General features: G+C 43.5%; 1 protein-coding gene across 1 annotated transcript in view; it reads left to right on the top strand.

Moving 5' to 3' along the window:
* Positions 1-2,796: 2,796 nt before the first annotated feature.
* Positions 2,797-13,344, top strand: part of SEL1L (SEL1L adaptor subunit of SYVN1 ubiquitin ligase) — a 37,283-nt gene continuing 26,735 nt past the window's right edge. Inside the window, exons 1-3 of the mRNA XM_083733178.1 lie at positions 2,797-3,101; positions 9,835-9,872; positions 10,559-10,784. Coding sequence (XP_083589304.1) covers positions 2,993-3,101; positions 9,835-9,872; positions 10,559-10,784 — 373 coding nt within the window. The 5' untranslated portion in view covers positions 2,797-2,992. The remainder of the gene's footprint in view (positions 3,102-9,834; positions 9,873-10,558; positions 10,785-13,344) is intronic.

Consider the following 13,344-nt stretch of genomic DNA (forward strand, 5'->3'; position numbering starts at 1 on the left):
ATATATCATATATCATAAAGACAATCTCTGCTATGCCTCATTCTAAAGGAAACACACACCCTGGGTAAGTGCCTGAAACCCCTGGACTCTCACACCACTTGGAGATTAGGGTAGTGTGCCACAATATACATCTCTGCTAAGTTGTTGCTGATGCAGTTTCTGGTTTTAAAGTTCAGTTTCCACAGATCAGTGTTTCCTATATAAAAGTTGCTTATGTACTCCTTCAGTTTATTCAGCATTCATCCTGATTTGCTGGGGGAAAGTGTACACAGTAGTTAAGTTATATTGTATCTGGTCTTTATTATGCATTTGTTCTGATTTGCTCATCCTGGCTGTTATACAGTGATGAGTATCCATCTTGATTTGCTTGTGGGATGATTACACATCATCCAATTAATTAATCATTCATTCATCCCACACTTTTTGGTGCATTTCCCCATCACTTCCCTATGTTGGCTTCATTTAGCTTTTTAGGCAGGTTTCATCTGTAAGAAAGAAACAGGTCACTTTGTGAAAGCAACATTTCCATTGGGTGCTTGAAAAACTCCTGAAAAACATTAACAGTCTGGAGGCACCCTGTGACAGTTAACTGCTCCAACATTGCTTTCTCCCCATAAGTACCAGTAAGTAGTTCCAGGGTGAATGTTTTATTCCAGCTCCACCTTTTTCTTTTTAGTATATTCATTAATTTATTACATTGAACATTCCAGGGTGATTTGCAATACAATAAGAGGGGCTGAGGAAACCCAGCCAGATGGGCGAGGTATAAATAAATTATTATTATTATTATTATTATTATTATTATTAAACCAGAAAAATACGGTAGAACGCAAATACTAAATGCTAAGTAATAACAGTAGCAGATTCTTGAGTAAATAAGTCTTCAGCAAATGGATAAAACCACATGCCTTTGCATGCATTCATCCCGGTATTCAGATGGCCAAATGTATGTTGGAGGGGGCTAGGCGCGCAGCCAACGCATAGGGCGCTGGCTGCTTCCCTCCAATATTTGTGTGTTTAGCACAAACGTCTGAAGTGGACGGCTAACTGCCTGCGCACTCAGCGGACAGCTCCCACCACCCACCTGCGACAAGGGGCTAATAATGAAATATAGTACATTTCCACTGAAAGGGAAATGTTAACTATTCAAAACTAAAGGGGAGGGACGTATTTCCCTACATGAAAAATACCGAAGAAGCAAAGGGTATGGGACGACAACATGCTGTATTATCACAATGAAAGGTGATAATTCACTATTCATTATTCCTGGAAAGGTGTCACTTCAAGCCCCACTAGATCAGAAATAATAATAATAATAATAATAATAATAATAATAATAATAATAATAAATTTTATTTATATCCCGCCCTCCCCAGCCGAAGCTGGGCTCAGGGCGGCTAACAACAGTCAAAATAGTTCAACATTCTAAAAACATTCATTATAAAATTAATTAAAATCAAATTAATGGCAACCATCAAGCAGAATTCTGTGTAGGTTGCCAGAGGAGGGGGTCAGGCTGCGCCCTGACCAAAGGCCTGGTGGAACAGCTCTGTCTTGCAGGCCCTGCGAAAAGATGACAGGTCCCGCAGAGCCCTAGTCTCTTGTGACAGAGCGTTCCACCAGATTGGAGCCGCGGCAGAGAAAGCCCTGGCTCTAGTTGAGGCCAGCCTAACCTCTCTGTGGCCTGGGATCTTTAGGATGTTTTTATTTGCAGACCGTAAATTTCTCTGTGGGGCATACCAGGAGAGGCGGTCCCGTAGGTACGAGGGTCCTAGGCCGTATAGGGCTTTAAAGGTTAAAACCAGCACCTTGAACCTGATCCTGTACTCCACCGGGAGCCAGTTCAGCTTGTATAGTACTGGATGAATATGATCTCGCAGCAAAGACCCCATAAGGAGTCTCGCCGCGGCATTTTGCACCCGCTGGAGTTTCTGGGTCAGTCTCAAGGGCAGCCCCACATAGAGCGAGTTACAATAATCCAGTCTGGAGAAACAGGTAGGTAAGTGTGTTGTTCTGCCGTAGTTGAAACAAAATTAAAAAAAAATCCTTCCAGTAACACCTTAGAGACCAACTAAGTTTGTTATTGGTATGAGCTCAGAACCAGGCTTTCAGAGAAAGCAGCTTCAGACGCTGGGTGTGTCACTCCACTTATTTATCCCTACTGGCGACGGAGTTTGACTCTACTCTTTTGTGCCTCTATAGCTTCGTTTCTCTAATTATTTGCAGGCATTGTGGGTAATGTAGTTTCCTTAACGTGGCCTTTGGATGGACGCGTTCGGTGCACGCGCACGCGCGCCTTCTCACAATGCCTTCTGGCTATTGTAGTCCTTCCTGTTCCTGCTGCTCGCGTTACCCTGCCTGTGTTAGGTGAGGTCTCCGCGAGATCAAAGGGCTATAGTCTCAATATCCTTGATACATCTACTTGCGGTTCAAGTTTGTTCTTAGTCGATTCCTCCATGTAAGGGGCAGAAGTGGTGGAAGGACACCAGTGCAGGCACCCGTATAAAAACAAGAGTGGGTTAGAGGCTCCCTTTAGATGCAGTGCTCTTCAGCAGCGGTATATTTCATGGCTCACGGCTTTCCATTAATTTAGCCGGGCTCTCATGGGTAGGCAACTTCGATAGGAAACCGGAAGCAATATGCTTTTCGTATTATATCTCTTTGGGCGCCGAACTTTGCGGCTTCCTTCACCGCACCCGATTGGCCGGGCGGGCAGGCAAGTGACGCGAGCGTCGACCTCGGCGGCTTTTCGTCCAATTCCGACAGGCCATGTCGAGGAACGGCTCAGCCAATGGAACCGCGGCGCTCTTCGACGCCGGCGGCTGGCCACTAGGAGCCCGGCTTGGCGCGGGCGGCTTGCTGAGGCGGTGGCGCGGGATTGGCTGGCCGCGTGGTTGCTCGAGTGGGCGGGGCGGGAGCCGGGGCTCCCCTCACGGCGCAGCGGCGTTGGTGTCTCTTCTCGCGGCGGGGGAAGGAACCCTCGGAGACAGGGATGGAGCCGGCCAGGCGGGTCGCGGCGCCGCCGCTGCTGCTGCTGCGGGCCACGGCGGCGTTAGCGTTGTTGTTGTTGTTGTTATCGGCTCCAAGCCTTGCCGCTGCTGGTCAGTAATGGCGCTCCTGGCGGGGCCTCGCCTTCCTGGGGCCGAGTTTGGGAAGGGGGAGGGAGTGACAGGCGGTTGGGAGAGTCGGGGGGTGGGCGGCCTTCACCACAGAGGGGCTGAGAGGGAGGCCGAGGGAGGGGGGCTTTAGCAGGGGAAACCCCCCCCCCCGTTACACCCCCACCCACCCCCACCTGTCTTGCAGGGTCAGCATCACCCTCATTGAAATTGATTGTACGGTGCCTTGTCAAATTAGGCTTCACCGAAGGGCACCTGGCATTGTGCTTCCCGGTGAATTTGGAGAGCAATAGTTGGGGGAGACCAGCCTGGTCTTCTCATCCATTGCCCGGAGAAGGAGCAGCTGCATGCAGCTTCTTGCTTGCTTGCACCTACCCTGCCATAGATCGCTAGGGAACTAAAAACTACTGCCTGAGTTTGCTGCTGCTGCCGCCGCCGCCTTCCTCCCATCCCTTTTTTTTTTTTTTTTGTTTTGCGGTAGATTGTAAGCCCGAGGGAAGGAGAGGTCTTGTTAATTGATCTCTGTGAGCTGATTCGGGCTAGCGAGTGGGGCAAAGATACTTCAGATGTGTGAATAAAATGGGACTGTTGTAACTTGGTTGCACCAAGAGATGCAACCTTTGGGGCCATGGCTGGCCTAATGCTGCTTTTCTTCTGTCTCCTCTCTTAATTACTTTTAAATTGAAATATTGCTGCCTTTCTTCTCTTCCGCATCCCATCCCATACACACACACACTCACGCTGATTCGGGTGGGTTTATGTTGTGCAGCACAGTAGCACATTCGACATTTCATGAATTGACTGAAGGTGTTTTCTTCTAGTTCCCATGCATAATGCCTGTCACTTACCTACACTTGCCACTTACCCAAAGTAACAGAGCCCTCTTGCCTTTGCCCACTCCCTAACAGATGTTAACGTTCTATGCTAATAGATTGGTGGCAAGTTTCAGGGTGGCAAGTGCATTTAAATTTGACCAAGTGCACACATGGATTGTGTATATGTGCAAGGGTTTCCTTGTAGCCCATATTCTTTTTAAATAAGGATTGTGTCTATGGCTTGGGCAGAAGAGAGAGAAGACCCTAGACTCTATTGGACTGTAGGGGATTTCACGTAGCAGGTAAGCCGCTAAGCTGCCTTGCTTGGACCATGGGAAAAGACATTGGATTTTACTCCCACATACTTATGTAGGTGAATTTTGGCATCCCAGTGATTACTTCATATGCCTCTCTGGTTCATTTGTTCCTGTGGGTGAGCTGCCAAGAGGCAGTGAATTTGCTTGCTGGTGATGCAGCAAAGAACCCAAATGAATAGGATACTCATAACAGGTGGCACTCAGAGATTCATAACACTGGTCAGTGGGGCACAGCTTTATTCATTTATTTAATGGAATTTGTAATTGTAAAAACCTCTCGGTGGTTTACATAAAATAAAATATGCATTCAAGTTAACAATAAAAGTCAAAGTTAAAAAGAAGTTAATCCAACAAAAATCAAACCATAAATAAAATCAGTAGTTAAAATGTATTAAATGATGTATTAAAATACATGTTAATGTTAAATATCTGGATAGGCTTGCCCAAACAAAAAAGTTTTTAGTAGGCACTGAAAACAATACAGCAGATGCATGTATCTGCCTAATGTCCGTGGACAGGGAGTTCCAAAGTGACATGATGAAAGTGATTCCTTACAAGTGCAGAATAACACTTTGTGTCAGAGCAAAATGAGCATTTATGGGGTAAGGCAATCCTAAAGTAAATTGTCCCATGCTGTTGTGGGTTTTATATATGAAAAGTAACCCTTTGAATTTCAGATTGGCAGCTAATGCAGATCTTTGTACAGAGATAATGTCTGGATGGGCATGTAGCTGAGGAAAGATGGGGTTGGAGAGTATCTGCATATTGAATAGCTAACCCAGGGGCAGTGGTTGCAATTAACTGGTTATTTTGAATGCATAGTGTACCTTTGAATGTATTTTACATTTTAAAGCAAAACAACCCTACTGCATGTATGTAGCTAAAACCAGAACATTTACTAATCCCGCTTTCACATGCACCATAGCTCAATTTTATAGTTTTATCTCAGCCTAAAGATTCTTTGGTTGTTTTCTTTTCCCATCCTGTTGAACAATTTGATGTGGAAGTTCTAATTACTAGTTACTGTGAGCAACTTTCTGTGGCACTTGGTAACTTATGTCAACCAAAGATATGATTAGCTGTTTTAAACTCGCCATCTGGACTTTTCCCATAAGTATTTTTTTAGAATAATAGTAATAATAATAATAATAATAATTTATTATTTGTACCCCGCCCATCTGGCTGGGTTTCCCCAGCCACTCTGGGCGGCTTCCATAGAAACCAGAAAACACTAAAATATCATACATTAAAAACTTCCCTGAACAGGGCTGCCTTAAGATGTCTTCTGAATGTCTGGTAGTTGTTTATCGTTTTGACATCTGATGGGAGGGCTTTCCACAGGGCGGGCGCCACTACCGAAAAGGCCCTCTGCCTGGTTCCCTGTAGCTTTGCTTCTCGCAATGAGGGAACCGCCAGAAGGCAGAATGATGGGGGTGGAGACGCTCCTTCAGGTATACTGGGCCGAGGCCGTTTAGGCTTTAAAGGTCAACACCAACACTTTGAATTGTGCTCGGAAACGTACTGGGAGCCAATGTAGGTCTTTCAAGACCGGTGTTATGTGAATAATCAGTTCTGTGAAGCAAAAGAAAGGAATCAATCAATGTGGCTAGTTCTTTTATGCAGGAAGTGTGTTTCAGAGTTCTCTTTTTATCCTTTACAATGACCAAGACACTAAAAAGGACAGTGTTGTATCCAACAATAACTGCTGCTCATGCAATGGAACTTCATTTCTCTCTTCTCCTCTTCATCCCCCTATCTACTCTGGAGGGTTGAGGGAATCTCCAGATTTGTGAGGGTGAGGATGGCCACAGTTGGTGTATGGTGGGTAGGGAAGTTCCATGACATGAATGCAAGTGGTTCTGTAGACTCAATGACTTCATTGGATAAGCCCATTAACATGCAGTGTGTCATCCTCTTGTCTTCTGGCACAAGCATTTTAATACTTGTGAAGTTTTGGTTGGCATACAGTAATTAACTTTGGAATGAGGTTTTTTTATGCTAACCTTTTCCCACAAAATAACACATTTTTATGTGTGGCTGTAGATTTACATTACAGTCCTTGCATTTTGCAATTCATAAGTTAAACACACAGGGTGATAGCCAACTAAATTGTATTCAGTGTCAGCCAATTGAAATCTATGGACTTAAGTTCAAGTTCATTTATTTCAGTCGGTCTACTTGACTTCATTAGATTTCACTCAAAGTATATTTAAAAAGACTAGTTGGCAAAAGTGCACAGCTCAAGTCAAGACTGAAATCTGGAATTGGCTCTAGATATTTCAGAGTGTGTGTATGGTCAATTTGTCATAGGCTTCCTTGAATACTGTAATAACATGCTGACAAATACCCAGGATGGGTTTTGAAAGCATCAGTCATGTGATCCAGCAGGAAGTCTGCTCATAAAGCCTTTCAGGGACAAGAACATCTAGTTTCTGTCTCTTCAGCCTTGAGAAAGTTTATAGCACTTCCTGGAAATAAGGAATCAGTGACCTTAGCTATTTTGACTTTGGAGGTAATTTGCCTATCTTTGTTCCAGGTTTGGTTTTTTGTTGGGGGTTTTTTTTAAACAACAATGCACATTTCAAGATGTCTGCACTGCTTCGCCACCCCCAAAAGAGCTCTCCAACAGAGACAAACACACACAAACCCGAAACCCAGGGTCCCAACCTAGTCTGGGGAACATCTCTTTTCACCCTACTCCTGACCACACTACAGAGAGCAGGTGGATTCAGGGCTTCTGAATGCTACCTAAACACATTCCAAGCAAGAAGGATCCCGGCAAAGCAGACCCCTGCAGCTACCAGGACTGCACCCTTGGTGTGCAGTTCCTGCAGTACTGCTGCCCATGCTCGGCTTCTACACTAGGCCTGCTTGGCATCCCCATTCCCACATTGTTGCCCCCAACATGTCCCTGCTCAGTGTGGTTTAGGCCCCAGCTGTTTCCACAGCCACCAGTGCCACCTTCTCCCACTCTATGACTGCCACTTGCCCAACAGTTGGGCCACTTGCTGCATTATGGGAAGCAACCACTGAAGCTGGACCAACTCACTCACCCCTCAGTTGACACTGACATCAGATGTCACCATGACCCTGGAGGCCAGAGATTGACTGTCCTTTGGCACTGGCTCAGCACAGGGACAGCTCTTCTCCTCTCCTGATTCTGGGGTTAGGTTTTCTCTTCCTGCAAATCCCAGCAGCTATTTTGTGCAGGGTTCAATTCAGTTCAGTTTGATCCTGTGTGTGTGTGTGTGTGTTCCCCTGCTGGGAACAGGCACACTCAGTCAGAACTCCTTGAAAGTCCTCTTGCAGACAGCCCTGGGCTGCCCTTTGCAGATGCTGGCTGACTCTCCTTCCCACCCAGTCCCAGATTGCTCAAGGTGACTTGACCTGGGGTTATCTTGACTCAATTTGGTCCAAGCCCAGATCAGCCTGTTTCAGTGTGGGCTTTGGCCAAATCCAGTGCACAGCCCTGTTACTTTTATGCCAAATATGGTTACAGTATTTTCAGGTGTTGTTTTTGTAAAATATTTTTAATACTATATTCAAACAAAAACCAGGAAGACATTACAAGTAATTGCAAGTGTAAGAACACTGATGGGAATGAGCATGTTATATCATACTGCTATCCAGAATGCAGTAAAGACTTCTCAGTTTTGAAAGTTTTAGCCCACCATCTGGATTCAAAATGTCATATGATGATAACCAAATATAGATCACCTCTACGTTTCAGGAACTACTGTGCCAAATTGGGTGATGGTCTCTTCAGAGTTGTCTCAAACGCCACAGTTTGGACTCATCACACCAGATTGGGTGGTAGCATCAAACTGGGCAATGATACCGAACCCATAGATGGACAAACCACTTTCCAAAACATATAATGGAAAGTCAAAATAAATACGAGCAGAGTAAGCTTCCAAATAGCCGTATATCAATACTCATAATTATAGGGACCCTCAAATTATTTTAAAAGAAATTTACTTTTTTTGTTGGGCAGATAAAATGTCAATCTGTTTTCTAGGAGTTTAATGCTGGGAACAGTAACAGAGTCAATGAGCCCTTCTCCACCAATTTTTGTTTCACATATCAATCAATTGTTGAACTTAAGGGAAAAACTGTATAAGTACTAAAAAAAACCAACTAAATAAACTTGACCTGTTTTTCTCCTTGCTTTGGAAAGAACATCTATTTGCTAACAATCAGCTGTGTTTGTCTACAACTTAATATAGAGCTTGTTCCTTCAGAGAGATGTTAACATGATGCAATGAGAATGAAACACTGCTTGCTTCACTCTTAAAGATACACATGAAAATACACTTACCAGTTCCGGTGGTTCAGTGGGTTCCATTTAAAATTATTTGTAACCTGACATTTTCTCTCTTTATACATCTTCTTAATATTAGTCTGCTTATATATGGAATTTATTACATAATCACTTCAGTTTCATAGTTATAAAACAAATAAATTTTCAAAGAAAAATAGACCTTGTATCGTCATTGCAGTTCTCTAGCAGGGTTTTTTCCAGTGCAAGCAGAACTGCTCATTAAAAATCTTGATGAAATCGTATCTACTTAGGATTTGCACTGTCTGCCACTAGGTAACTTCTAATAATGTGGTATGATCCCACCCCCACCCCCCGCGCTGTTTCTACATCTCTTCCATGAAGACTCAAAATGACTGGCTTGACGTTAAGTAAAGCAGCAGGTTTAACTTTTATAGGTAAAACGAAACCAAAGTTCTCACTGCTAACCTGCAAGCTTTATGAAAACAGATAATATAAGATAAAAAGAAAGTATTTCTTTACACAGCACAGAGCATTTGGTTGATCACTGTAAGAACAGGATGCTAGACTAGATGGGCCACCAGCCTGATTCAGAAAGCTCATCTTATGTTATCAGTGACCTTTCTGTGAGCTCTTCTATGAAATGATATTTTTTGGCTCTTCTGTGACACGGGTGGCACTGTTGTCTAAACCACAGAGCCTAGGGCTTGCCTATCAGAAGGTCGGCGGTTCAAATCCCCGCGACAGGGTGAGCTCCCCTTGCTCGGTCCCAGCTCCTGCCAACCTAGCAGTTTGAAAGCACGTCAGAGTGCAAGTAGATAAATAGGTACTGCTCCAGCGGTAAGGTAAACAGCGTTTCTGTGCGCTGCTCCGCTTCGCCAGAAGTGGCTTAGTCATGCTGGCCACATGACCCAGAAGCTGTACGCTGGCTCCCTCGGTCAGGGGTACCTTTACCTTTACGTATGATTAGTAGAGCTATAAAATTAAGAGCTTGTCTCTAATACAGTGTATTATTTCTAGAATATATTTTATACATTGCAGAGATCAGGTGCCAATAAAAGATAGCAATATCTACAATCAACTTAAACTGTTGAGTGACATTTGGGATGGGAGAATAAGTGTTCTACCACGCTTTTGATGGGAGCATGATTTGTTCAGATATTTTGTTTTTGAAATTGTAAAAAGTTACAAATTTAAACAAAGGCTTTGTGTGGCCGATACTTTCCAGGGGATTTCCGTTCTGTTCAATAAAATTTACATGCCTTTGTTCCATCTAACTTCTATTAAAGTACTATTTAATTTTGCAGATGAAGAAGGAACTCAAGAGGAGCCCTTTGAATCAAAGGTGAGCACAGAATCTCTGTGTGATTCTTGCTGATGAAAACCAATATGAATTTTCCAGTTACCAACATGTGACAAAAGAATTATTATGTGGAATGTAAAAAGAGCAATAAATATACATACATACACACAAGTACTTTAGACTATAATTATAATTGCTCCTTGACATGGAGCAGAAACAGTAATTTCAACGTGGATTTTAAAAAATGGTGGGCAAGATCCAGCATTGCATGAATGGACATCCAGTAGTGCAAAGAGTCTTCATTCTGTCTTCCAAATCCTCCAGTTGTCCCTGCTATGGCAGGTTGGGATACCCTCCAGAGCAGATCGGGGGGGGGGGTGCAGGGGTTTGAGGATGGAGAGGAGAAACCAAAGTTCTTTTGCACAAGAAAATGGTCATAATCTGACTGGGGTAGGCTAGTGTAGTAGGAAATAGATGAGCTGCTGTGAGCAGAGAACAGGTTTACATGTTAAATGAATACACTAGATTCTGAAAGTAAGTCTGAGTGAGTGAACAGGGCACATATTCAAAAGAAGAAGAATGCTCAAACCCTTTGGCTCTTTGCATGCATTTAGTGTACGCCTAAATATGAAAAACTCCAGCTTTGTTTGCATTTGTCAAAAATCTTCTGCATATGAGATGATCAGAAGCTTTTATCTACTTTATTCTCCCTGCTGCTCATTCCCTAGACAACCTTGCCTTCTGAGGAACAGGTGAAAGACCATTCAGCTGGAACCCATGTGGTAGCAGGTCAGATCTTCATTGACTCTGATGAACCTGAGTCTCACATTGAAGATGGAGAGAGTTTCAGAAGCCAAGAGGAGGAAAAGGAAAGAACTTTGGAGGAGCTAAATTCTCTAGAACTGTCATCCCTATTAAATAAGGATTTGGAAGAGGTAGAAGCACAAAAAGCAGGTAATCTTGGTTGGTTGGTTCGTTGTGAATTAATGACTAAATAAGTGAATTAAGCTTTGGGCTTGTGTTTCCCTGCAATAATACTTCTTTGCTTGAGCTGTGTAATTGAAGTTTTATAACTTTTCACAAGTTGAATTAAAAAAATTAGGAGTAAAACTGGTAAATCTCCTCAAGAATAGTAGGAAATAGTGACCTGTGGTCTCAGCTTTTCACTGGCTTGATGTGGTTTATTCAGTCCATTAATGGTGACAAATACTATTCCTTGGGTTGCATCAGTTTCAGTGGTAGAAGATCCAATTCTTCTCATCGAAGTTTGTTTCTATTAATTGTAGAACATAAAGCTGGAATAAGTAAGGTTATGGAATTGTGGCATCAGAATTGCTAATATTCCCTTTTGATACAGGTTTAAAGTGGTACTGCTTTGTTTAGCTGTGTAGTCAACCCCCTTTCATTCCTTGCATTCACCACAGGGCTACAGAATCAGTTGGTTTAGAATCATAGAATTGGATGGGTCATCTCGTCCAGGAATCTCAACTAAAGATCCAGGGTTGCCATACGTCCGGAATTTCCCAGACATATCCAGAATACTGCAGTCAGCAGTAGTGTCTGGGCAAAAAAAGCTCAACAACTCTCCCTCCTTAACAAACTCCAAGGAAGGAGAGTCCACAGCCTCCCATGGAAATTTGATCTAAACAAAACTGGCAAAAAGAGAATCTTCAAATGTTTAAAGACCAGTTGGCATTTATGAGGATTTGAACTTTAGGGGTAGGAATGGAAGGCTGTTTTTCAGCTTGTTAGTTCATGGTGAGGAAAAGTACAAAATGTTGATGGAGCCTACTTAAGGAACAAGTCTGCTTTTCATAGCTCAATCGTAGGGCTGCTTTGCACCAGTTCTAGCTTTAATAAGGGGAAGGCTTGTGGCAAGAGGCTTGTGAGTCTGCAGAGCCTCTTTGGTTGCAATCTCTTTATAGGAGAATAAAGCCAGCTGAAGATATAAGATTGCCCTGTTATGGTCTTAAACGTGGAACTGAGTACAAGGAAAGCGAATGTGTATAAAACTCTCAGATATTTCCCACCTCTAGAACATTGATCTAGAAGAGCATTAAAGAGGTTTAAGTGTAAAGATATGCAAATATCTGTTTATTTCCAAAGAACAGTCAACATTCCTTTTTTATCATAGTTAAGTGCATTTTACTCTTACGTTTCAAAATGAAACACACTCTACAGTATCTGTAAATTGATTCATATATGTTGTTGATGATGATGATGGTGATAATAATAATAACAACAATAACAATAAGTAGCAGTAATAGTAAAAAAAGGTAAAGGACCCCTGTATGGTTAAGTCCAGTCAAAAGTGACTGAGGTGTGGCACGCATCTCGCTTCAGGCCGAGGGAGCCGGTGTCCGCAGACAGCTTTCTGGGTCATGTGGCCAGCATGACTGAACCGCTTCTGGTGCAATGGAACACTGTGGCGAGTGCCAGTGTGCACAGAAATGGTGTTTACCTGCCTGCCACAGTGGTACCTATTTATCTACTTGCACTGGTGTGCTTTTGAACTGCTAGGTTGGCAGAAGCCAGGGCAGAGCAACCCCGTCGTGCGGATTCAAACCGCCGACCTTCTGAACAGCAAGCCCAAGAGGTTCAGTGGTTTAGACCACAGTGCCACCCACTCCCTGGTGGTGGTGGCGGTAGGTAGTAGTAGTACTAGTACTAGTATACACATGGAGTCACCATTGTACTTTAACTGGCAAGTGGCTGACAGTTTTTGTCCATTACTGTCAGCTACTCAGTGCAAAGACTATCCAGTGTTAATAAAAGCGTATTGAACCTGGAATCTCCCAGAGGTTTGAAACTGCAAGCAAAGCAGTAGTCACTAAACTGTTATGAAACCTTTTTAGCTATCTAATTATAACATGCTTGAGAATAGATGTGCTTCATGCATGATAAACACAGGATGTGTAGCCTGATTTTAACTTCTCTCCTAATGCCACGTCAACTATAATCACTGACTTTATGTAACTTTCAGACTAGCATTACATCTGAAAACGATTCATAGAAACCTAAAGCTGCACAAATCCAAAGCTGTTTTCTCCTTCTGTTAAGGAACTTTGGCAATATCCATTGTCACACCAGCAGATGCAACAGGACTTTCTCCCTTCCCCCCTAATCCCTGTCTGCTCCAGAGGGTCCCCCAGCCCTCTGGAGCAGGAGTTTGGGGGCATACCGGGAGCTGTAGGGTGGGAGGAGAAGAGAAAGTTGCACAAGTATAAGTTCCATATGCCCAGATTTCATTAGGTGCTAGGATTGAACAGCCCCCATCACAGAGGAGAGGTGCAGGGAGCTTCTCTCTTTAAACAAGCACCGTGGTGACTGATATAGGCACTTTTTCCGGTTTGATGAGCAGATTGCATGCCTGCACCTTTTCCTGGTCCTACCTCCACTTCTGCTCCTTAAATGTGGTAACCATTTCTGCCACCCCCCTGGCTCCAAAGGTTTGGCAGGCCTTCCCCTATGTCTTTAGCACAGAAAGACCTGTTGAATTCAAGTAGATGTGGGA

This window comes from Podarcis gaigeae (genome assembly GCF_964106915.1).
Source record: "Podarcis gaigeae genome assembly, chromosome: 1".
Taxonomy (NCBI): Eukaryota; Metazoa; Chordata; class Lepidosauria; order Squamata; family Lacertidae; genus Podarcis; species Podarcis gaigeae.